The sequence below is a fragment of the Nerophis lumbriciformis genome, linkage group LG20 (genome assembly GCF_033978685.3).
Source record: "Nerophis lumbriciformis linkage group LG20, RoL_Nlum_v2.1, whole genome shotgun sequence".
Taxonomy (NCBI): Eukaryota; Metazoa; Chordata; class Actinopteri; order Syngnathiformes; family Syngnathidae; genus Nerophis; species Nerophis lumbriciformis.
The window spans coordinates 29,987,534-30,014,516 of NC_084567.2; the positions used below are offsets into that span (position 1 = coordinate 29,987,534).

At 40.4% G+C, this 26,983-nt stretch overlaps 2 protein-coding genes across 2 annotated transcripts in view; one reads left to right on the plus strand and one right to left on the minus strand.

Annotated features, from left to right (window-relative positions):
* spag8 (sperm associated antigen 8) overlaps positions 1 to 5,280 on the minus strand; it is a 43,860-nt gene extending 38,580 nt beyond the window's left edge. Inside the window, exon 1 of the mRNA XM_061981063.2 lies at positions 5,236 to 5,280. The gene's annotated coding sequence lies outside the window, so the exon portion shown is untranslated. The remainder of the gene's footprint in view (positions 1 to 5,235) is intronic.
* Positions 5,281 to 17,515: 12,235 nt separating this feature from the next.
* pmchl (pro-melanin-concentrating hormone, like) lies at positions 17,516 to 18,026 on the plus strand. The gene has a single exon (XM_061981064.2). It carries the CDS (start codon positions 17,522 to 17,524, stop codon positions 17,924 to 17,926), a length of 405 nt encoding a protein of 134 aa, XP_061837048.2. The 5' UTR covers positions 17,516 to 17,521; the 3' UTR covers positions 17,927 to 18,026.
* The last annotated feature ends 8,957 nt before the right edge of the window (positions 18,027 to 26,983 follow it).

Consider the following 26,983-nt stretch of genomic DNA (forward strand, 5'->3'; position numbering starts at 1 on the left):
TTAATGGGAGACAGGTCTGGACTACAGGCAGGCCAGTCTAGTACCCGCACTCTTTTATTATGAAGCCACGTTGATGTAACACGTGGCTTGGCATTGTCTTGCTAAAATAAGCAGGGGCGTCCATGATAACGTTGCTTGGAAGGCAACATATGTTTCTCCAAAACCTGTATGTACCTTTCAGCATTAATGGCGCCTTCACAGATGTGTAAGTTACCCATGTCTTGGGCACTAATACACCCCCATACCATCACAGATGCTGGCTTTTCAACTTTGCGCCTATAACAATCCGGATGGTTCTTTTCCTCTTTGGTCCGGAGGACACGACGTCCACAGTTTCCAAAAACAATTTGAAATGTGGACTCGTCAGACCACAGAACACTTTTCCACTTTGTATCAGTCCATCTTAGATGAGCTCAGGCACAGCGAAGCCGACGGCGTTTCTGGGTGTTGTTGATAAACGGTTTTCGCCTTCCATAGGAGAGTTTTAACTTGCACTTACAGATGTAGCGACCAAATGTAGTTACTGACAGTGGGTTTCTGAAGTGTTCCTGAGCCTATGTGGTGATATCCCTTACACACTGATGTCCTTTGTTGATGCAGTACAGCCTGAGGGATCGAAGGTCACAGGCTTAGCTGCTTACGTGCAGTGATTTCTCCAGATTCTCTGAACCCTTTGATGATATTATGGAGCGTAGATGGTGAAATCCCTAAATTCCTTGCAATAGCTGGTTGAGAAAGATTTTTCTTAAACTGTTCAACAATTTGCTCACGCATTTGTTGACAAAGTGGTGACCCTCGCCCCATCCTTGTTGGTGAATGACTGAGCATTTCATGGAATCTACTTTTATACCCAATCATGGCACCCACCTGTTCCCAATTTGCCTGTTCACCTGTGGGATGTTCCAAATAAATGTTTGATGAGCATTCCTCAACTTTATCAGTATTTATTGCCACCTTTCCCAACTTCTTTGTCACGTGTTGCTGGCATCAAATTCTAAAGTTAATGATTATTATGGGTTTGGTGGCTGCAGGATTAGGTCTCTGCTTTTTGCAGATGATGTGGTCCTGATGGCTTCATCTGCCCAGGATCTTCAGCTCTCGCTGGATCAGTTCGCAGCCGAGTGTGAAGCGACCGGGATGAGAATCAGCACCTCCAAGTCCGAGTCCATGGTTCTCGCCCGGAAAAGGGTGGAGTGCCATCTCCGGGTTGGGGAGGAGATCTTGCCCCAAGTGGAGGAGTTCAAGTACCTCGGAGTCTTGTTCACGAGTGAGGGAAGAGTGGATCGTGAGATCGACAGGCGGATCGGTGCGGCGTCTTCAGTAATGTGGACGCTGTATCGATCCGTTGTGGTGAAGAAGGAGCTGAGCCGGAAGGCAAAGCTCTCAATTTACCGGTCGATCTACGTTCCCATCCTCACCTATGGTCATGAGCTTTGGGTTATGACCGAAAGGACAAGATCACGGGTACAAGCGGCCGAAATGAGTTTCCTCCGCCGTGTGGCGGGGCTCTCCCTTAGAGATAGGGTGAGAAGCTCTGTCATCCGGGAGGAGCTCAAAGTAAAGCCGCTGCTCCTCCACATCGAGAGGAGCCAGATGAGGTGGTTCGGGCATCTGGTCAGGATGCCACCCGAACGCCTCCCTAGGAAGGTGTTTAGGGCACGTCCGACCGGTAGGAGGCCGCGGGGAAGACCCAGGACACGTTGGGAAGACTATGTCTCCAGGCTGGCCTGGGAACGCCTCGGGGTCCCACAGGAAGAGCTGGACGAAGTGGCTGGGGAGAGGGAAGTCTGGGCTTCCCTGCTTAGGCTGCTGCCCCCGCGACCCGACCTCGGATAAGCGGAAGAAGATGGATGGATGGATAGATGATTATTTGCACAAAAAAAAAAAAAAAAAGTTTATCAATTTGAACATCAAATATGTTGTCTTTGTAGCATATTCAACTGAATATGGGTTGAAAATGATTTGCAAATCATTGTATTCCGTTTATATTTACATCTAACACAATTTCCCAACTCATATGCAAATGGGGTTTGTACAACGCGTGATCTGCGTAAAAATGTGTGCATTGCTGACTGAGACAGTTTCTTCCTCTATTTATCTGTTCACTGCAGTGTGGTCATCAATGTGTATTTAAATACTTTGACATTTGTGGTAAAAAAAAAATGCTCAGGTAGTCATTTTTATTTTTTTATTTTTTTAAAGTCTTGTCAATCAAAAATTTCACGACCCACCTGCAGTACCTAAGCAGACACCCTCAGGGTACCGCAAGACCTTTGCTTTCAGAGAAACGAGAATTTCTTCCAGTTTCTCAAAGCAAAAACTGTCCCTGTCCGTCATTATTCCCACGGTGTTTTTGTTTCAACAAAAAATCCAATCCAAAGCAAAAAAAGAGACATTTTGTCGACGTTCCTCTGAGTTTTGTTTCGGCGGTGGCCACCTAAGCCAGTACAGTTCTACATCAAACAAGTCCGTGTGCCTAATCTGGCCTGTGTGGGCATGTTCCACAGCTGGTCTCCATGACAACGTGAACATCAGCTCCGAGTAGAAAACGAGGCATTCAGACTCTTTTTTTTTTTTTATGTCGGCTTCTTCCAAGCCCACCACTTAATTCTAATTGGTCCATGAATTCAACACAAGAGAAAAGATAAAAAATCAACAAATAATCTTATTCTGACATGAGAATTTACTAGTGAATACTCATCCAAAGAAAGTATTAGTTGCACTCTACAATAGTGTATTTTGCAGTATTTTAAAGTGATTATTTTACGCGGCAACACATTCATGGTCATTTTTCATTTATTCCTGGCCTCCAACCAACACCCACTCAGTAGCAACAAGAGTCACAAATAATATCTTTCATGTGTGGACTCTTCCAGATGTCTGCAGTTCTGTTGTTTGCCTTCATTACACCTTTGCAGGACATACGCAGGTTGTTACGAAATGTTTTGTTTTTTCCCCCCCAGACTTTCTCTGCCTTTACTGCTTTCATAAAACTCCCTCAGTGGAATTCTTCGGACTTGCTCAGACAAAACACAGATCACATGTAAAATGCGAATGAATGAATGGCAGGGCGCCTTATACCCCGAAAGTCTATTCCCACGTGAGCCGAATGGGTAAAAATCACGGCATAATAACTTAAAATACAACTACCATAACTTCAGATTGTTTTCTTTGTGCCAAAATTGAACAAGCACATTCTGAAAATGTACATATCACATGTATTCCTCTTGACAGAACACTTCAAGTGATTTCTGAGGGAAAATTGGTGCAGTTTAAAAAACACCACGAAAAACACAATGAACACTGACTTAATTAATCTCAGTGTATCTACAAAAACACAAAACCAGTTGGCACGTTGCGTAATTCGTAAATAAAAACAGAATACAATAATTTGCAAATCATTTTCAACTTATATTCAATTGAATAGACTGCAAAGACAAGATAATTAACGTTCGAACTGAGAATCATGGTTTTTTTTTGCAAATAATCATTAACTTAGAATTCAATGGCAGCAACACAGTTGGTCGCTACATCTGTAAGTGCAAGTTAAATCTCTACTATGCAAAGCGAAAGCCATTTATCAACAACACCCAGAAACGCCGCCGGCTTCGCTGGGCCCGAGCTCATCTAAGATGGACTGATGCAAAGTGGAAAAGTGTTCTGTGGTCTGACGAGTCCACATTTCAAATTGTTTTTGGAAACTGTGGAGGTTGTGTCCTCCGGAACAAAGAGGAAAAGAACCATCTGGATTGTTATAGGCGCAAAGTTGAAAAGCCAGCATCTGTGATCGTATGTGGGTGTATTAGTGCACAAGGCATGGGTAACTTACACATCTGTGAAGGCACCATTAATGCTGAAAGGTACATGCAGGTTTTGGAGCAACATATGCTGCCATCCAAGCAACGTTACCATGGACGCCCCTGCTTATTTCAGCAAGACAATGCCAAGCCACGTGTTACAACAGCATGGCTTCATAGTAAAAGAGTGTGGGTACTACACTGGCCTGCCTGTAGTCCAGACCTGTCTCCCATTGAAAATGTGTGGCGCAATGTGAAGCCTAAAATACCACAACCTCGGACTGTTGAACAACTTAAGCTGTACATCAAGCAAGAATGGGAAATAATTTCACCTGAAAAGATTCAAAAATTGGTCTCCTCAGTTCCCAAACATTTACTGAGTGTTGTTAAAAGGAAAGGCCATGTAACACAGTGGTAAAAATGCCCCCATGCCAACTTTTTTGCAATGAGTTGCTGCCATTAAATGCTAAGTTAATGATTATTTGCAAAAAAAAATTACGTTTCTCAGTTCCAACATTAAATATCTTGTCTTTGCAATCTATTCAATTCAATATAAGTTAAAAAGGATTTACAAATCATTGTACTCTGTTTTTATTTATGAATTACACAACATATTATTAACCCATATTAAAATTCAATGATTTGGTGCATTTGCAAACCGCTAAAATTATGTACAAAGCAAACTATAACCTGCCACCCAAGAATGTACAACAATTCTCAACAAAAGAGGAGAAATATAAGCTAAGAGAAAAATCTAATTCAAAACATTTTATATGCACGCACAACACTTAAAACATTTAGTATATCAGTTTGTGGAATTAAAATATGGAATATAAAAGTGTTTACAAAGTACAAGAATTTTGATGAACATCTTGAACCTGATTGAAAATGAGATATTATTCATCTCATATATGAACCATAACTGGCATAATTATTATTAACAGATCTGTTGTGTTCATTAATGTAAAATTGCGTTCCAAAATTAGGACTGGGCTAAATTGCTATGAATTGGAAAAGGGGTAGGATTAAATAAGATCGGCTTCTTCCTACTCCTTTTCGAACATGTTGAAAAGAGAAATGTAAATGTGTAAACTATATGATATGACTCGTAATTGTATACATGTTAGAAATACATTTTAAACCAACAAACCAACCAAAATCGTGCCTGTATGACATTCTGACTACCATATTGCATTTCTACCCAAATATTGGGGTATTTTCTTTAGCAAATTGTATTTATGCAAGCAAATAATGCATGATTAATCACAGTTCTAGAGTGTGATTAATCTGAAGCAAGAAAAATTATTAATTGAATTAATTAATCACTTGCCAACCCTAATAATTAAATACCTTTACATAATCAGATGGTTTAAAAAAAAAAAAAAAAGTCTAAAATAATAATAATGCAACCTTAGAGCCAAACAATATCAATACTTACAAGTGGCGTCTGCAGCTTTCTCAACATTACTTCTTATCGTGTCAGTTCTTCTTAAACTAAGTATGTGATGTCCACTGGAACAATCACCCTTCTAGTGTCATATTCATACCAAACATGTCATATTTGTGACACAGTTATAAAATATGTGCATTAGTAACAAGTTATGACATCATAGGCTTTGATAACGACTGGTCCTGACCTCTAGTGTTCAACAATTTTAAAAGAGAACTGTTATGTTGGGGTTGCACGGTTATGCGCAGGTCGTTTCCCCAAGATGCAAATGGACCTCGGGAAGCAGGGTGCAGGTAAGAAAAATTATTTATTCTAGTAAATAAATCAAGCAAGAAAACAAAAACAGAACAAGCTATGGTAAAGCTTACCAACGTACTTTGCGTGAATACAAACAAAACAGCCGGATAGAGTGTGGCGAGAGGCAGTAATAAATAGCTCTTTGATTAGTGACCGGGAGCAGGTGAGCGTCCCGACCACTAACCAGAAGCAGGTGAACATAATCAGCACCCATGGCAACCAGGAACACAAAACAGGGGTGCTGAAACAGAACTAAGGGAATCCTAAACTTAAACACAACATCACAGAAAACATTGTTTTATTATTATTATTATTATTATTTTATTTTGCCCATCATTGACAATCCTTATGTGAGACAAGAATGGTGAATGGGTTGTACTTGTATCGCGCTTTTCTACCTTCAAGGTACTCAAAGCGCTTTGACACTATTTCCACATTCACCCATTCACACACTGATGGCGGGATCTGCCATGCAAAGCCCTAACCACGACCCATCAAAAGCAAGGGTGAAGTGTCGAGGTTGGTAGACGGTGGGGATCGAACCAGGAACCCTCAGGTTGCTGGCACAGGCCACTCTCGCAACCGCGCCACGCCGTCCCCAAAGAACGCGTTTAAAATGTTTAAAAAAAAAAAGTTGCAATGTTTAAAGAATAAAATCCTTTTTTTAAAAAAAAAGTTGTAACGTTACAAAGATAAAAAACATAAAAAGTTGCATGTTACAAGAATAAAATCATTTTCTAAAAATTGGAACGTTAAAAATGAATATAAACAAAAAGTTGCGATGTTACAAGAATGAAATCTTCTAAAACGCAATGTTGCACAAAATAAAATGTTGCAATGTTTCAAGAATAAAATCTTTTTTTTTTTTTTTTATTGTAATGCTCCAAAAATTAAAAAATTAAAAGTTGCAATGTTACAAAAATCAAAATCCTTTTTTCAAAAAGTTGTAACATCACAAATAATACAAACATTTTTTTTTAAAAGTTGCAATGTTACAAAAATAAAATATGTTTTTAAAAGATGCACCGTTACAAAAAAGTTGCAATGTTACCAGAATAAAATCCTTTTTTTAAAAGTAGTAACGTTACAAAAATTAAAACAAATAAAAAGTTGCATGTTACAAGAATAAAATCCTTTAAAAAATTTGTTAACTTTAAAGCATTTTATTAAATAAAAAGTTGCAATGTTTCAAGAATAAAATCTTTTTTTTAAAGTTGTAAAGTTACAAAATAATTAAGAAATAAAAAGTTGCAGTGTTACAAGAATCAGAATCCTTTTTTCAAAAAGTTGTAACATCACAAATAATAAAACTTTTTTTTTTTTAAGTTGCAATGTTACAAGAATAAAATCCTTTTTTTTTTTTAAAAGTAGTAACGTTACAAAAATTAAAACAAATAAAAAGTTGCATGTTAAAAGAATAAAATCCTTTAAAAAATTTTTTAACTTTAAAGCATTTTTCAAAAATAAAAAGTTGCAATGTTTCAAGAATAAAATCTTTTTTTAAAGTTGTAAAGTTACAAAATAATTAAGAAATAAAAAGTTGCAGTGTTACAAGAATCAGAATCCTTTTTTCAAAAAGTTATAATGATACGAATAATTTTTTTTTTTTTAAGTTTCATTGTTACAAGAATAAAATAGGTTTTTAAAAGATGCACTGTTACAAAAAAGTTGCAATGTTACAAGAATAAAAACTTTTTTGAAATGTTTTAACATTACAAAAATAAAAAAATAATTAAAAGTTGCATGTTACAATAATAAAAGCTAAAGCTAAAAGCTTTCTCTTTTCTGTGCATTCTAAATAGTGTAAAACTGCTAGTTCAAGTGTTGCATGGGAAGTCACCTATTCTGCCTATATCTCTCTAAATAACATTGGTTGACCCATTACTGTAACTTTTTACCTGGGTGCATTGATTTCGCAGAGCGCATAGCAACAAACTCTACTTCCGATAGAGATCACATTCTGTGTTATCAATACGCTTTCCATTGACAAAGTAAGAACAGAACTGATGGGATGATTGTATCTTTCAGCACCGGACTTGTGCCCCCAGTTAGCTGCCACAGTAAATTCAACATAATCCTCACTCCTCAGGTAGAAAATACTGGGAGGGAACGAGCATTTTTTTTAGTATTCCTAGTGATGTTGTCGTTTTTTTTGTTATGGGTCACACTCATGCTGCCTCTCATCCTGCTGTGTGCTCTGCTGAGAGCACCGCGGGCCACGCCCACGGGTGTTCCCTTTCCGCTGCGGGCGCACCTCCGCGCGGCTGCAGGTGATCTACAATCAGGGCACCAGCCTGTGATGAGCGACCAGCCTTCATAAGCCAGCACATCTTGCGATCCGGTGCCAGAACGTAGCTTCTCATACCTAGTACCGGTACAGTAAGCCAACACGTCTCCAGCCTTCTCGCATGTGCATTCTCTCTTCTTGTGTTCCCTTCCCGTCCTGTTTACTGTCTCTCGTGTTGTGTCGTCCTCCAGTTTCCCGTCGTCTTTCCTCGTCGTCGAGCTGTGTGTCTCGTTTACCTGGACCCCCTTTGGATTCCCTCTTGCCTTCCTGGACTTCGACCTCACGCCTGCTCACTGACGTCCGAGCCTGCTTTGCCCATATCAGACTTCCGCCTCAATCTCAACACACACCCTTAACACCCTCTGTCAGGTTCAAACACTGATGACATCTATTAAACAAGACAAGAAACAAATAACTGCGATGAGGTGGCAACTTGTCCAGGGTGTATCCCGCCTTCCGCCCGTGTGCAGCTGAGATAGGCTCCAGCAACCCCCGTGTCCGTAAGGGACAAGCGGTAGAAAATGGATGGATGAAAGAAGCAAATAATTAAACAGAGGCAGAATTCAATTTGGCTCAATTTGAGGAGAGACGCTTGGACATCTGTACCCTTGTACAGAGTCATTACGCTCTGGCAAAAGATTGTACGCCTCCCCCTTTAATTGGACTTTCCCTGACCACATGACAACAGCTGCTTCTAACCGCCATCGCCTTTGATTAGAACAGTTCAAAAGAAAAGGTCGTAAACAGTTCACAGAAAAGGTCGTAAAAGAGTTCAAAAAGAGGTTCGCAAAACAGTTCAAAAAGAGGTCCGTAAAACAGTTGAAAAAGGGGTCGCCTGGAGGGGATTCCGGTCCTGCTTCCTCTTCGCTTTTGTAGTTCTTGGGTCAGACAATATCTTTTTGTTTGATTACAATACATGAAAGGCCTACTGAAACCCACTACTACCGACCACGCAGTCTGATGGTTTATATATCAATGATGAAATCTTAACATTGCAACACATGCCAATACGGCCGGGTTAGCTTACTAAAGTGTAATTTTAAATTTCGCGCGAAGTATCCTGCTGAAAACGTCTCGGTATGATGACGCCTGCGCGTGACGTCACGGATTGTAGAGGAAATTTTGGGACAGCATGGTGGCCAGCTATTAAGTCGTCTGTTTTCATCGCAAAATTCCACAGTATTCTGGACATCTGTGTTGGTGAATCTTTTGCAATTTGTTCAATGAACAATGGAGACAGCAAAGAAGAAAGCTGTAGGTGGGAAGCGGTGTATTGCGGAAGGTGTTGTGCCGGATAACGCACCCCCGCCGTAGAATGCACCCCCTGACTGTTGTGCCGGATAACACAGCCGGTGTTTCATTGTTTACATTCCCGGAAGATGACAGTCAAGCTTTACCATTGGCCTGTGGAGAACTGGGACAACAGAGACTCTTACCAGGAGGACTTTGAGTTGGATACGCAGACGAGGTACCGTGAGTACGCATGCAGCTGCGGCTTCCAAACATTTGATCGCTTGCCCGTACGTGCGTGCGGCTATGTGCATGTCACGTACGTAACTTTGGGGAAATATATGTGCTGTATGAACTTTGGGGAGGTGAACGGTACTTTGGGCTGTGGGATTGAGTGTGTTGTGCAGGTGTTTGAGTTGTATTGGCGGGTTATATGGACGGGATGGGGAGGTGTTTGTTATGCGGGATTAATTTGAGGCATATTAAATATAAGCCTGGTTGTGTTGTGGCTAATAGAGTATATATATGTCTTGTGTTTATTTACTGTTTTAGTCATTCCCAGCTGAATATCAGGTCCCACCCGCCTCTCCCAGCATCTTCCCTATCTGAATCGCTCCCACTGCCCTCTAGTCCTTCACTCTCACTTTCCTCATCCACGAATCTTTCATCCTCGCTCAAATTAATGGGGAAATCGTCGCTTTCTCGGTCCGAATCGCTCTCGCTGCTGGTGGCCATGATTGTAAACAATGTGCGGATGTGAGGAGCTCCACAACCTGTGACGTCACGCTACTCTTCTGCTACTTCCGGTACAGGCAAGGCTTTTTTATCAGCGACCAAAAGTTGCGAACTTTATCGTCGATGTTCTCTACTAAATCCGTTCAGCAAAAATATGGCAATATCGCGATATGATCAAGTATGACACATAGAATGGACCTGCTATCCCCGTTTAAATAAGAAAATTGCATTTCAGTAGGCCTTGAAAGAAACAGGAACGCCTTCACGTTGCTTACCCCCTACACAGTGGAGTTTTACGAGCCTTACTCTTGGTAGGTTCAAAGACAGCTTTTGCTCCTCACCGGGCACTCAATGTAACACAAAGTCACACGACATATCTTTGGGTTAATCACACACCGTACTGACACATTGTGCTGTCAATAAACACGCTGACAGCTAACGACGTCATCGCCTCTCTGCCGTCTTCTTCTCCCGCTGTCCCGTCACAGTACGTTCTGGCCATGACAGAACCAGACGGCAGTGACATGACGCGACCCCCAGCGTCTCGGTCATGCACTCGGCACTCCAGCAGCACCAAGAGCGCTTTTGTTTTCTGGAGAACAGACTGGATGTCGCATTCGCTAACCTGTTGGCTAGATTGGACGCTATGTCCCCGAGCTCTTCCGCTCCGCCAGTCACCTCCGCCGTCGCTACCCCGTGGCGGTCCCCTTCATTTTACAAGCCAAAGATTGCTAGCCCCAGGGCTTTTGAAGGGGATTTTGAGCTTTGCCGTGGCTTCCTGGTCTAGTGCGACATGGTCTTCCGTCACCAGCCCTCCCGCTACATGTCTGACGGGGCCAAGATAGCTTTAATTTTCTCCCTCTTGACCGGAAGAGCCCTCCAGTGGGCCAAGGCAGCCATTGACCGCAACCATGGTCTCAGCACAGACTGCCTCTTTTCGCTCGGAGTTCCGGGCGGTGTTTGACCACCCCGCCGATGGAGGAGACGCCGCCTCACGTCTACACTCCATCCAGCAGGATTCCCGCTCTGTCGCCGACTATACCCTCGAGTTTCGCACCCTTGCGGCCGACAGCGGATGGGAGAACGAGGCCTTACTGAGCGCCTATCGTCGGGGCCTAAACGACGAGATCAAGGACAGACTACTGCGAGACCGTCCTGCCACCTACCAAAACCTCATACAACTAGTGCAGCGCATAGACCAGAGACTCAGGGAGCGGTCTGCCAAACAAAGGCAGGCAGTCCGTAGAGGACACAGACCGCAGGGAGGAGCTTACTTGGCAGACCAGTTTGGATTCCTCCTCGCACCCACTAGAGTGGAGGAGCTTATACGACTCTGCAGGACTTGTCTATCCACGAAGGAACGAGAGTGGAGGTTTTGGCAGCGCCTTTGTCTCTATATTGTGTGGGGCATGTGATCCAGACTTGCCCTACACGGCCTAAGGAAACAAGCTCACTAGTAAAGGGAGTGCGCGCATCCTGGCTCCCGACTACCAGCCCGGGCAGCAGGTGCTGCTCCGGGCCAAGGACCTCCACCTTCCGATCTCCTCCCAGAAGCTAGCACCTCGTTACGTTGGGCTTTACACGGTCAACTCCAGGATCAACCCTGCCGCAGTTTGCTCGGACCTTCCTAATTCCATGAGATCTCACCCTGTGTTTCACGTCTCCCAGGTCAAGCCAGTAGTCAGCAGTTCCCTGTCCCCTCCTCACCCCTGCTCCCCCTCTGCCGAGGGTCCTCGAGGATGGGGACCGGGTTTGGACCGTCAAGGAGATTCTCAAGGTCCGACGACGGGGAAGAGGATGGGTCTACCTCGTAGACTGGGAGGGCTATGAACCAGAGGATAGATCCTGGGGTGCCGGCCGCTCCCTTATCAAAGACTTCTACAGGGCTCACCCCGAGCCACCCCGAAGCTCGCCGGGAGTCCCGCATTGGGTGCACTAGTAAGCCATGGATGAGGAGATGCAGCTCCGTTATTGATTTAAGTAAAGTCTGAATGTCATTAAAACAGTTAGCTCCATCTTTTGACACTTCTTCCACTCCCGTCCTTGCACGCTACACCGCTACAACAAAGATGGCGGGGAGAGGACGCTGCCGAAGTTGAGCCACGTAAATAAGACCACCCACAAAACGGCACATTCTGAACAGACTGTCAGAAAGCGGCTTGAAGGTGATCTGTAAAACATAATCTATGCAACATTTTGACCAAATAACCATCATTACATGTTATGTAGACCACAAGGAAAAGTTTTAAATGTAGAAAAAAATCATAATATGATCCCTTTAATGAGCCTTATAATCCGGTGCGCCTTTTGTGTGAAAATAGACCTGAATAGACCCACTCATCGGCAGTGCGCTTTATAATCTATGGTCCAGAAAATACGCTAACAATCTTGTGTACTTTTAGGTCTGATATCTACACCAGTACCTCAGCCCTTTAACATTTACTATACGGATGATAAATCATGTTATGCAACCCGCCCCCCCCCCCACCCCCCACCCTGCAAAAAAAAAGATAATTGGATCAAATAGGCATTCAAAAGGTGGCAAAAAAAGCAGGTCGAAGATGTTTGCATGTGGGCACGCAGAGATTCTCATCTCACTTGCATGAATTATGTTGCAAATCCTTTAATCATCTGGCAGCCATAAGGAGGATATATTAGCATGCTTACAGTGGAACCTGTTTTTTTAAATATCATGTCATATTTTATTTATAAAAAGTGCTCCAATGGTTTTATTAACATAAAAATGAAGGTCCATAGGAGCAATGTCTATGAAAAAATTATCTGTTGTGGTATTAACTTCATCATTACCACTAGGGATGTCCGATAATGGCTTTTTGCCGATATCCGATATTCCGATATTGTCCAACTCTTTAATTACCAATACCGATATCAACTGATACCGATATCAACCGATATATACAGTCGTGGAATTAACACATTATTATGCCTAATTTGGACAACCAGGTATGATGAAGATAAGGTACTTTAAAAAAAAAAATTATAAAATAAAATAAGATAAATAAATTAAAAACATTTTCTTGAATAAAAAAGAAAGTAAAACAATATAAAAACAGTTACATAGAAACTAGTAATTAATAAAAATGAGTAAAATTAACTGTTAAGGGTTAGTACTATTAGTGGACCAGCAGTACGCACAATCATGTGTGCTTACGGACTGTATCCCTTGCAGACTGTATTGATATATATTGATATATAATGTAGGTACCAGAATATTAATAACAGAAAGAAACAACCCTTTTGTGTGAATGAGTGTGAATGAGTGGGTGAGGAAAGTTTTTTGGGTTGGTGCACTAATTGTAAGTGTATCTTGTATTTTTTGTGTTGATTTAATTTTAAAAAAACAACAACAAAAACGTGATACCGATAATAATAAAAACGTTACCAATAATTTCCGATATTACATTTTAACGCATATATCGGCCTGCCGATATTATCGGACATCTCTAATTATCACTTGTGTGTTGTTGCAAAAGCAGTTTTGAGTTTATGTCAGAATCATTGAAAATAAATAAGAAGAGTTCAAAGAAAACAAATGCCCAACTGAAGTATCGATTCCACGGTATCGATAATCACGCAAGCATTGATTTAGTTACTCTGTTAATATTACTCTCATAAAGTATTCATATACTAATTGATAAATACAAAATGTGCTTGTGTCACTTTTAGATAGGGATGGTTGCTGAATTTGGTACTTTTATAGGCAACAACCTATTCAGATAAAATCAAAAGTATCATATTTTGATATCTTTGCTTTACGTGACATCACTGGCTCAAACACTTGGCAGGCAAACCGGCGTATATGTAATATTGAATTATCCATGCCATCAAACCAAGCGTATCTGATACAAAGCGCTCAAAAATAAGGCTCCACTTTTCAAAAGGCGCTAGTTCGATGGATATAAATGCTGCTAATTAGCATTAATGATTTTATATGGCGATTTCAACGCCTCCTCGTCTGGTAATGAAAACTACAACTAGGCCAGTCTAGTACCCGCACTCTTTTACTATGAAGCCACACTGTTGTAACACGTGTCTTGACATTGTCTTGCTGAAATAAGCAGGGGCGTCTATGATAACGTTTCTTGGATGGCAACATATGTTGCTCCAAAACCTGTATGTACCTTTCAGCATTAATGGCGCCTTCACAGATGTGTAAGTTACCCATGTCTTGGGCACTAATACACCCTCACACCTTCACAGATGCTGGCTTTTGAACTTTGCGCCTATAACAATCCGAATGGTTCTTTTCCTCTTTTTTCTGGAGGACACAACGTCCACAGTTTCCAAAAACAATTTGAAATGTGGACTCGTCAGACCACAGAGCACCTTTCCACTTTGCATCAGTCCATCTTAGATGAGCTCGGGCCCAGCGAAGCCGGCGGCGTTTCTGGGTGTTGTTGATAAATGGCTTTGTCTTTGCATAGTAGAGTTTTAACTTGCACTTACAGATGTAGCGACAAACTGTAATTACTGACAGTGGTTTTCTGAAGTGTTCCTGAGCCCACGTGGTGATATCCTTTACACACTGATGTCGCTTTTTGATGCAGTACCGCCTGAGGGATCGAAGGTGCGTAATATCATCGCTTACGTGCAATGATTTCTCCAGATTCCCTGAACCTTTTGATGATATTATGAACCATAGATGGTGAAATCCCTAAATTCCTTGCAATAGCTCTGCGAGAAGGCGTGGTCGGCAGACCTGCAGCGAGGCCCGGACCGGCTTTGAGATGGACGACAGGTACGTGGATCGCCCACCTGGGCGCAATTTTGTAATCACCTGTCAGTGTGTAAAAAGGCAGCAGCAGAGAAGGAGTTGGAGAGCCAGTGGATGCAGAGCGAAAGCGACCAATAGCGAGACGCAGAAGACAACGTGGGCGGCTGAAAAGCAACAGTTGGAGGAGGAGCTGAAAAGTGACCCGACGGGCACAGAGGTTTATTGAAAAATAAACAAAGTCACGAAACTGCTCGCCGTCATGTCTGTTCTTGGTGGTCCATGGAACCCGGAGGGAGGAAGACCTCCACAAGCTCGTTGAGAAATGTTCTTAAACTGTTCGACAATTTGCTTACGCATTTGTTCACAAAGTGGTGACCCTCGCCCCGTCCTTGTTTGTGAATGACTGAGCATTTCATGGAAGCTGCTTATACACCCAATCATGGCACCCACCTGTTCCCAATTAGCCTGTTCACCTGTGTTTTGTTCCAAATAAGTGTTTGATGAGCATTCCTCAACTTTATTAGTCTTTTTTTGCCACTTGTGCCAGCTTTTTTGAAACATGTTGCAGGCATCAAATACCAAATGAGCTAATATTTGCAAAAAAACAAGCAATTACAATATTTCCAGTTCGACCGTTAAGTATCTTGTCTTTGCAGTTTATTCAATTGAATATAGGTTGAAAAGGATTTGCAAATCATACGAAGGTCCTGAGTAGTCGTGAGTTCAATCCCTGCCTCGGGATCTTTCTGTGTGGAGTTTGCATGTTCTCCCCGTGACTGCGTGGGTTCCCTCCGGGTACTCCGGCTTCCTCCCACCTTCAAAGACATGCACATGGGGATAGGTTGATTGGCCACACTAAATTGGCCCTAGTGTGTTGGGCCAGCGATGAGGTGGCGACTTGTCCAGGGTGTACACCGCCTTCCGCCCGATTGTAGCTGAGATAGGCTCCAGCGCCCCCTGCGACCCTGAAGGGAATAAGCGGTAGAAAATGGATGGATGGATGTATTCTGCTTTTATTTACCATTTACACAACGTGCCAACTTCACTGGTTTTGGATTTTGTTTATATTTGTGATTATATGACATACTTGCCAACCTTCCCGGATTTTCCGGGAGACTCCCGAAATTCAGCGCCTCTCCCGAAAACCTCCCTGGACAAATTATCTCCCGAAATTCAGGCGGACTCAGGTCCATGCGGACCTGAGTCCGCTTTCCCACAATATAAACGGTGTGCCTGCCCAATGACGTTATAACCGTAGAATGATCGAAGGCGAGTTCTTGGTTCCTTATGTGGGTTTATTGTTAGGCAGTTTCAATAACGTCCTCCGAGCGCGGCAACAACACACAACAACAGCAGTCACGTTTTCGTCTACCGTAAAGCAGTTCGTCTGCCGTAAACAGCAATGTTGTGACACTCTTAAACAGGACAATACTGCCATCTAGTGCATTTGATGAAAGCACTTTTGTGCATGCCACACAGCAATGCATCATCAGAGAGGGTGTTCAGCATGGTTCGAAAAATAGTGACAGAGAATAGAACAAGGATGGACAATTCAACCCTTAACTCAACAAGTATATGTGTAAATAAATGAACACTGAAATTCAAGTATTTCTTTTATATATATATATATATATATATATATATATATATATATATATATATATATATATATATATGAAATACTTGACTTGGTGAATTCTAGCTGTAAATATACTCCTCCCCTCTTAGCCACGCCCCCAACCATGCCCCCCCACCCCACCTCCCGAAATCAGAGGTCTCAAGGTTGGCAAGTATGTTATCAATCAATCAATCAACTTTATTTATAAAGCACATTTAAAATTTACCACAGGGGTAGCCAAAGTGCTGTACAATGGGCAGGTTAAAAGATAATACGAGTACCGAGCAAACACAACACAACACAAACAGAACACGATAAAAAATAAAAAATAAAAAATTGAATAAATAAAAACATCTGCGATGAGGTGGTGACTTGTCCAGGGTGTACCCCGCCTTCCGCCCGATTGTAGCTGAGATAGGCTCCAGCGCCCCCCGCGACCCCGAAGGAATAAGCGGTAGAAAATGGATGGATGGATGGATGGATGGATGAATAAAAACATAAAAACATAAAAACAGGTTCACAGCATGTGTATTATGGGGCGCCATTGCAGGATGGATATCACTCAGTGTTAAAAGCCATGAAATAAAAGTATGTTTTTAAGAGAGATTTAAAAACGGGAAGAGCGGAGGCTTGTCTAATACTCAGAGGTAGGTCGTTCCAGAGCTTGGGAGTAGCAACGGCGAAAGCTCTGTCACCTCTAAGCTTCAGCCTTGTGTCAGGGACCGTCAACAGCAGCTGATCGGCTGATCTTAAGGATCGGGTGGGGCAGTAAGGCTGAAGGAGGTCGGAGAGATAGGTTGGCGCGAGGTTGTTTAGACATTTAAAAGCAAATAAAAGGACTTTAAAATTGATTCGTTATATGATGGTGTGATGTCGGCTCCGACACGCTGACAGGATGTGTCACTGGGGACCAAACAAACACCTCAGCGACCATTCAGTCGCGATTAATCCGCTTCGACGTTGGCGACAACAAAAGTGAACGAGTGTATCAAAGCACAATGCGCTTCACGGGTGGTTTAATCCATCGCCATTATTTTAAAGGCTAGCCATTTTGGATTACCTTTCCCCATGTTCTCACCGGCTCCTCGGGATCCTACTGTTTCATTATCCACGCTCTGACGTCCTCCATCGCACTTAAGAGAACTTTAATTAACGGGCGTTGAGACGACACGCTTGGACGCCGCCGGATGTCCACTCGGCTCTGTTTTACGACTTTCTGCTCATTTCCTGAACACAAAAGGAGGAACTTTGATGATGCCAACGTGGACAAACCAACTAGTATAAAAGAGCAAGGCGGATCTTCAAGTCCCATCCAGACCTCCAGAGAGAGATTCCTCCGTGAACCTGATCAGTCTTTGAACAGATCCTTACCATGAGACAGTCCCTCATGTCCGTCATACTTGCCGCTGCAATCTTGTTGCAGTCTTCTTCTTCTTCTTCGTCGCCAACCGGCCTGGTGGAGGACGGCTCCTTGGAGCAGGACGCCTTCGCCTCCCTGATGAGCGAGGAGGCGGCGGAAAAGAGCCGCGGCGAGGCGGACCCGGCGGAAGACGGCAAAGCCAGAGGGTCCAGGGTCATCGTCGTCGCCGATCCCAGTCTTTGGCGGGAGCTGCAAGTGTTGCGCAACGGCATGGCCCTCTACAAGCGGCGAGCCGACGACCAGAGCCAGACCGGTGAACACAGAACCGCCAACCAGGACCTGAGCTTCCCCATCCTGAGGCGGGACACCATGAGGTGCATGGTGGGACGAGTCTACCGACCGTGCTGGGAAGTCTAGGACAATCTGCTCTGCTTTGTCATGACATTGTTTATCATCTCTGCTGAACTGTAATATATTCTAGAATCTTCTGTATCTATGATTGCAGAATAAAAACTAGTGTTCTGCTGTATCTTTACTTTTTGTTTTCACACTGAAGGGGTTTCCAAAGCCTAAAAAGTGAGATAGAGTCTGAGTTATTAGCCCTCTCAGTGGCCTAGTGGTTAGAGTGTCCGCCCTGAGATCGTTAGGTTGTGAGTTCAAACCCCGGCCGAGTCATACCAAAGACTTTAAAAACGGGACCCATTACCTCCCTGCTTGGCACTCAGCATGAAGGGTTGGAATTGGGGGTTAAATCACCAAAAATGATTCCCAAGGGGATGGGTCAAATGCAAAGGACAAATTTCACCAGACCTACACTGCAAAAAGTCAGTGTTGAAAACAAAAATACAAAAATGAGGGGTATTTTATTTGAACTAAGCAAAAGTATCTGCCAATAGAACAAGAAAATTTGGCTTGTCAAGACTTTCCAAAACAAATAAAATTAGCTAACTTCAATGAACCCAAAATACCTTAAAATACGTATATTCTCACTAATAACAAGTGCACTTTTCTTGATAGAAAAAAAAGAGACCTTTTTGCTCAATTTGTTGAAAAAAATTCTTAAATGAAGTAAATGTTAGGGCTATTATCTTGACATAATGATATGCGCTCGGCATTACATTTCTTGAAACCAGCAAACTTATACTAAAAACTAGTTTATTTTTCTTAATGGAAAGGCAACAAGGTCCGCTTGTTACTCTCGGGGTCTCCTAGCCGCTCAGGCAAATCATATTGTCTAAAGATGCATTTTTCCATCGATAACATGACATCATCGCGCTCTTTCAGTCATTAGTGCGCAAGGAATATATATATATATATATATATATATATATATATATATATATATATATATATATATATATATATATATACACAGCCCGGCCCCCAGCCCAATTTTTGTTAATTGTAATTTTGAAGAATTTACCTGAATGTGCATGAACTATTTCTGTTCAAAATAGTTTGAAATGTCACATGTTAAATGTTTAAATATTAACTGTGCCAACTGCACTACTTTATGAGTATGTATTTTCTCATGTTTCATAGAAAATAAAACAGCAAAGTCCATTTGGCTGTCATCTGTTTTAATTATGAGACACAATTGTGTCTGTCATGATTTTTTTGTTCATGCTTGAAATAAGAAATTATTACTTTAAAAAAGTAGTTTTATACTTGTGAGTGTTGATGACACAGCTTTGCAACAGTTGATATTCTAGTTTCAAGCATGTTTTACTCAATATAGGTCATCAAAACTCAGCAACAAGCTGTAATATCTTACTGAGATAATTTAGGACCAAAACCCTTAAAACAAGTAAAACACTCTAACATAAAATCTGCTTATTGAGAAGAATTATCTTTTCAGACAGAAAATAAGCAAATATCACCCTTATTTGAGATATTTAATCTTACTTAGATTTCAGTTTTTGCAGTGTAGTGTGTGTGTGACAATCATTGGTACTTTAACTTTAATTTAACTTAATCTCCTAAGGTTCAAATAACAAGTCATAAGTAGTGTGCATAAGGTAAACAATTGTGGGCCTGATTCAATAAATATCGTATTTTCCGAGCTATAAGGCGCACTTAAAATCCTTTCATTTTCTCAAAACTCGACAGTGCGCCTTATAATGCGCTGAAATAATTCTGGTTTTGCTTACCGACCTCAAAGCTATTTTATTTGGTACATGGTGAAATGATAAGTGTGACCAGTAGATGGCAGTCACACATAAGAGATACGTGTAGACTGCAATATGACTCAAGTAAACAACACCAACATTTTATATGTTCCATTGAAAATATAGAACATTACACACTGCAAAAAGTCAGTGTTTAAAAACAAGAAAAAAAAAAAAAAAATAGGGGTGAGTGAGTGAGTGAGTGAGTGAGTGAGTGAGTGAGTGAGTGAGTGAGTGAGTGGATGAACCAATGAGTGAGTGAGTGAGTGAGTGAGTGAGTGAGTGAGTGAGTGAGTGAGCAGATGTATTAATGAATGGGTGAGGGCATGAGTGAGTAGGTTATTGAGTGGAAATGAGTTAGTGAATGAGTGAGTGAATGAATTAATTAATGTATGAATGGATGAGTGAGTGAGTGAGTGAGTGAGTGAGTGAGTGTGAGTTAGTGGATGGATGAATGAATGGGTTACAGAATGAGTGAGTGAGTGAGTGAGTGAGTGAGTGAGTGAGTGAGTGTGAGTTAGTGGATGGATGAATGAATGGGTTACAGAGTGAGTGAGTGAGTGAGTGAGTGAGTGAGTGAGTGAGTGGATGAACCAATGAGTGAGTGAGTGAGTGAGTGAGTGAGTGAGTGAGTGAGTGAGCAGATGTATTAATGAATGGGTTAGGGAACGAGTGAGTAGGTTAGTGAGTGGAAATGAGTTTGTGAGTGAGTGAGTGAATGAATGAATTAATGTATGAATGGATGAGTGAGTGAGTGAGTGAGTGAGTGTGAGTTAGTGGATGGATGAATGAATGGGTTAGAGAGTGAGTGAGTGAGTGAGTGAGTGAGTGAGTGAGTGAGTGAGTGAGTGAGTGAGTGAGTGGATGAATCAATGAGTGAGTGAGTGAGTGAGTGAGTGAGTGAGTGTGAGTTAGTGGATGGATGAATGAAGGGGTTAGAGAGTGAGTGAGTGAGTGAGTGAGTGAGTGAGTGAGTGAGTGAGTGGATGAATCAATGAGTGAGTGAGTGAGTGAGTGAGTATATAATGGATGGATGGATGGATGAATGAGGCTACCAATATGTGGGATTACATATCAAAGATCAAAAATGTGTCCAAAGTGGACTTTCAGACAAAACAGAATGTGATGTAGGATGTTGTATTTAATGTCATAAAAGTAAATAGATGCGAACAATAGTTATTTGGTACCATTTTTATGAAAGTGAATTACTGCCTTATTGTTCTTGTGAACCATCTTAATAAGCAAATATATCAACAGTAATAAAAGCAGATGAATTTTAAATGTAAACAAAATAGATGTCTCAGCCAGCATGAAGAATGTTCGTATTTCCTGAAAGTTATTAGCATATTTTTGTGAAAAATTCTCAAATGAATTTGAAAGTCTACTCTTCCATCATATGTGGATTGTTTTATTCCACATTTATTATGGTGAGTTTTAAAGGCAAAATGATAAAAAACAATATCAGTGTCTAAATACTTTTGAAGCTATGAAAGTGTGAGAGATGGACAACATACAACTATTTTCTAGCATTCACTGAATGAACCATCAATAACTTTGTTGCCATTGACAACGAGAAGAACATTTTAATGGGGTCCACTTTTCTAGCACATTTAATTTGTGTCATCTGTTCTCTCAGTAGCCTTGTGTCACGATTTAGTGTTTGAACAATGACATCTGATACTCAAATCACATTAAGTCTCTCTCATTTTTGTGTTTTTTCACAAAATTAATGTAATCTATCTGGGTCCAACACTTTGCAGCATCTGGTGCCATATGGACGTCAAAGTCTATTAATAATTGATCCATTCATTCTTTTTAAAACTACTACATCAATTTTAAAGTACTATTGAGTACATTGATTTTAAAGTACTATTGAGTATGTTGATTTTAAAGTACTATTGAGTATGTTGAGATTTCAGTACCCAATAAAGTTTCATGTTAAAATTTTGTAAGTTTTAGAGTGACATTTTTAAAAAGCATAGGAAGAGTTCATAAGTGAGTGTATGAAATCTGTGTGGAGGGTTTATAAAGGCTTCACTTGCATATACAAATAAAAATAAAAATAAAAATAATAGCATCCATACTTCGGGGAAGTCTCCTACCACGGGAGGTAACCCCACGACAGTGATGGACTAACTACTAGTGAGTGAGTGAGTGAGTGAGTGGATGAATCAATGAATGGGTGAGGGAAAGAGTGACTAGTGAAGGAATGAGTGTGAGTGAGTGAGTGAGTGAGTGAGTGAGTGAGTGAGTGAGTGAGTGAGTGAGTAGTGGGATAATGAATGTGAGTTAGTGAATGGATTAATGAATGGGTTAGTGAGTGAGTGAGTGAGTGAGTGAGTGAGTGAGTGGATGAGTTATTAAATGAGTGAGTGAGTGAGTGAGTGAATGAATCAATGAATGAGTGAGGGAATGAGTGAGTAGTGGGAGAATGAATGTGAGTTATTGAATGGATTAATGAATGGGTTAGTGAGTGAGTGAGTGAGTGAGTGAGTGAGTGGATGAATCAATGAATGGGTGAGGGAATTAGTGACTAGTGAAGGAATGAATGTGAGTGAGTGAGTGAGTGAGTGAGTGAGTGAGTGAGTGAGTGAGTGAGTGAGTGAGTGAGTGAATGAGTGGATGAATCAATGAATGGGTGAGGGAATGAGTGAGTAGTGAGAGAAGGAGTGTGAGTTAGTGGATGTATGAGTGAGTGAGTGGGTGAGTGAGTGAGTGAGTGAGTGGATGAATTATTGAATGAGTGAGTGAGTGAGTGAGTGAGTGGATGAATGAGTGAGTGAGTGAGTGAGTGAGTGAGTGAGTGGATGAATCAATGAATGGGTGAGGGAATGAGTGACTAGTGAAGGAATGAATGTGAGTGAGTGAGTGAGTGAGTGAGTGAGTGAGTGAGTGAATGAGTGGATGAATCAATGAATGGGTGAGGGAATGAGTGAGTAGTGAGAGAAGGAGTGTGAGTTAGTGGATGTATGAGTGAGTGAGTGGGTGAGTGAGTGAGTGAGTGAGTGGATGAATTATTGAATGAGTGAGTGAGTGAATGAGTGAGTGAGTGAGTGAGTGAGTGAGTGAGTGAGTGGATGAATGAGTGAGTGAGTGAGTGAGTGAGTGAGTGAGTGAGTGAGTGAGTGAGTGAGTGGGTGGATGAATCAATGAATGGGTGAGGGAATGCGTGAGTGAGTGAGTGAGTGACTGAGTGAGTGAGTGAAAGCTATCCCCAGAGAATTATAGCAATTATAGAATTATAGCAAGCTACACTACCAGCTACATGGCAAAAGTAGCTTGCTATATTCTATAACTTAATGTACAACTTTCCACCAAACAAGAGAAAAACGCTCAGTTTGATTGTTTATTAAAAGAAACACTAGCGAGAAACATGCCCTTTGTCTGGCTTTTTAACATTTATTTAAAATTGCGTACCATTTACAAAAGGAGGGAAAACCCACAGGAAACTAATTAAATAAAAGGCAGTGACACACAAATAATGATAAATAAACATCATAATATATACTCTAATGGAGACTTTTCAGCACAATATTATATATATATATATATATATATATATATATATATATATATATATATATATATATATATATATATATATATATATATATATATATATACAGTACAGGCCAAAAGTTTGGACACACCTTCTCATTCAATGCGTTTTCTTTATTTTCATGACTATTTACATTGTAGATTGTCACTGAAGGCATCAAAACTATGAATGAACACATGTGGAGTTATGTACTTAACAAAAAAAGGTGAAATAACTGAAAACACGTTTTATATTCAAAATAGCCACCCTTTGCTCTGATTACTGCTTTGCACACTCTTGGCATTCTCTCCATGACCTTCAAGCACACCTGTGAAGTGAAAACCATTGCGGGTGACTACCTCTTGAACCTCACAGAGAAAATGCCAATGTATACCTATTTATGTACTTATGTACATACACACATATGTACAGTTGTATATGTAAGTACACTTATTGTGTAGTACATTCCTATGCGTATGTACAGCTATATGTGTATGTACACTGGTATATGTGCAGTGGTGTTTGAAGGCTAACAGACTCTACAAGTATGCACTCTGACCAACCATGTACAAAGCTCAATCAGGTTCTTCTCCAAGTCTTTGGAAACACTTGTATGGCATTAAATGAACTTTTTTTTTATTTTTTTAAACATCTCGTTGTTTCATTTTTACTGTAACACGAGCTATGTTTCTGCCCAAAATAAAGTTTAATGATGATGTAGAAACACAAAACAAAAATGGTTTCTTGTAGTACCTGTTCATAACTAATGTAGCTCCCTAATATGACAGTATTCACTAGATACTAGGGTTGTAAGGTATACCGGTATTAGTATAGTACCGCGATACTAATGAATCATATTTGGTACTATACTGCATACTTGCCAACCTTGAGACCTCCGATTTCGGGAGGTGGTGGGGGCGTGGTTAGGAGGGGAGGAGTATATTGACAGCTATATATTATATATATATATATATATATATATATATATATATATATATATATATATATTGACAGCTATATATATATATATATATACCGTATATATATATATATATATATATTGACAGCTATATATATATATATATATATATATATATATATATTGACAGCTATATATATATATCTACATCCTGAAAATATGCAAACAAAACTGTTTAGATAATTGATACTTCAAACTTGTATAAATAAATATTAAGGAATATAACATAACTTGGCTTCTGAGAGCTTCAAAATGTAATGAATAAAATGCTAAAGTTGTTGATAAACAAGCAATTATTTTAATAATTAAATATGGTCATTTAAATGAATTATTATGATAATTTAAAATTAATTATTTCAAATATGTTTATTTTAATGTATAATTCTATGGCTGGATGTAATAAGGTGTCAGAAAAAATACAAATAAAAATACAATTAATTTTGATGTTTTTAGCAAAATATAGTAAAAATGTGATTAGTTTTTTTTTTTTTTTTTAATTAATAAATATATTTATTTTTAGGTAAGATAAACATAATAATAAAATGTATCTGTAGTTTGGATGATTTAGTTCTTGTCACCCTGTTGTCCTCCCGTTGGGAAAAAAGGCTGTCCTCACTCAGGTCCGCATGGAGCTGGAGGGGCGTGGCCTCCAGCTCCGGCTGAAAATCGGGAGATTTTCGGGAAAATATTTGTCCCGGGAGGTTTTCGGGAGAGGCGCTGAATTTCGGGAGTCTCCCGGAAAATTCGGGAGGGTTGGCAAGTATGCTATACTGCCTCTAAAAAGTACCCGTCGTCGTCACTTCGTGTCATTGCTGGTTTGCCAGCAGACGAGCATGTTCGGCAGCGCACAATCACAGACTACTTACATACAGCTACTTCTAAATCACTAATCCTTGTCTCCATGGCGACAAATAAAGTAAGTTTCTTACAAGTATCATCCCTGCAGGACGAGGAATAAACATGCTTCACTACACACCGTAGCTCACCGGCGTCACAATGTAAACAAACGCCATTGGTGGAGCTACACCTGACATCCACTGTAATGATACCAAGTACACGAGCGTATCTAGTCGATACTACTATGATTACATTGATATTTTTTGGCATCACAACATCTTCTTTCGTTTTTTTTTTAAATTTATATTATGTTTATAAACTCAGGAAATATGTCCCTGGACACATGAGGACTTTGAATATGACCAATGTATGATCCTGTAACTACTTGGTATCGGGTCGATACCTAAATTAATGTAAAGCATCCAAACAACTAAGTGATTATTAAATTTGAACAGAAGTGTAGATGGAACATGTTAAAAGAGAACGTAAGCAGATATTAACAGTAAATGAACAAGTGGATTAATAATCCATTTTCTACCACTTGTCCTTAATAATGTTGACAAAATAATAGAATGGAAAATGACACAATATGTTACTGCATATGTCAGCAGATAAATTAGGAGCCTTTGTTTGCTTACTTACTAATACCGTATTTTTCGGACTATAAGTCGCAGTTTTTTTCATAGTTTGGCCGGGGGTGCGACTTATACTCAGGAGCGACTTGTGTGAAATTATTAACACATTACCGTAAAATATCAAATAATCTTATTTAGCTCATTCACGTAAGAGACTAGACGTATAAGATTTCATGGGATTTAGCGATTAGGAGTGACAGATTGTTTGGTAAACGTATAGCATTGTCAGAACGTGGACTATGGAGTTTTTGTTTTCCCAAGATGCAAGTGAATTTGGATCGGACATGGCTTGAAGGTGGGTACATGATTTATTTATTACTATCAAAAAGGAACAAACGAAAAGCGCGCACAATGGCGGACGTAAAAAAAAAGACTTGGCGAATGAAAACAAAACTTGCACAAAGGCAGAAACTATGAACACGAAATAAAAAACACTTACTGTGGCATGGGACCGTGAACAGGGCTTGATACGAGAGGATAGCAGGGTTAGAAAAGATATGACACCAGGATGAACAACAGAAAATGAAAAGCTTAAATAACACAGACATGATTAACAACAGGTGTGTGACTCAAAACAGGTGCGTGACATGACAGGTGAAAACTAATGGGTTGCTATGGTGACAAACAAGAGTGCATAATGAGTCCAAACGTGGAACAGGTGAAACTAATGGGTAACCATGGAAACAAGACAAGGGAGTGAAAAGCCAGAAACTAAAGAGTCAATAACTAAACAAAACAAAACATGACTAAAACAAAACATGATTACACAGACATGCATACTTGCCAACCTTGAGACCTCCGATTTCGGGAGGTGGGGGGTGGGGGGCGTGGTTAAGATATATATATAAGAAATACTTGACTTTCAGTGAATTCTAGCTATATATATATATATATATATATAAAAATAAATAAAAGAAATACTTGAATTTCAGTGTTCATTTATTTACACATATACACACACAACACTCATCTACTCATTGTTGAGTTAAGGGTTGAATTGTCCATCCTTGTTCTATTCTCTGTCACTATTTCAGAACACACACATTATACAAATATACATTATAAAATCAATAAGAAAACGGGAGCTCTAATTTGGGAGTCTGAATTAGGATCAGAAGTTCCTATATAAACATTGCGTACTCACGTCGCCATTTTGTATTGATTACTGCAGCTGTGCACTGGATTCATTCACAAATACAAACTACAACTCACAAACACTTTAGAGTTAGGCTCCACCATCAAAATGTGTACTTAAACTTATAAAGATCACATGGATATTATTCAGTGAGTTGATTCACCAAAACTAATCTGTTATAC

Excerpts from the sequence above, each read along its gene's own strand:
- pmchl (XM_061981064.2), top strand. The coding sequence starts at position 17,522 with ATGAGACAGTCCCTCATGTCCGTCATACTTGCCGCTGCAATCTTGTTG.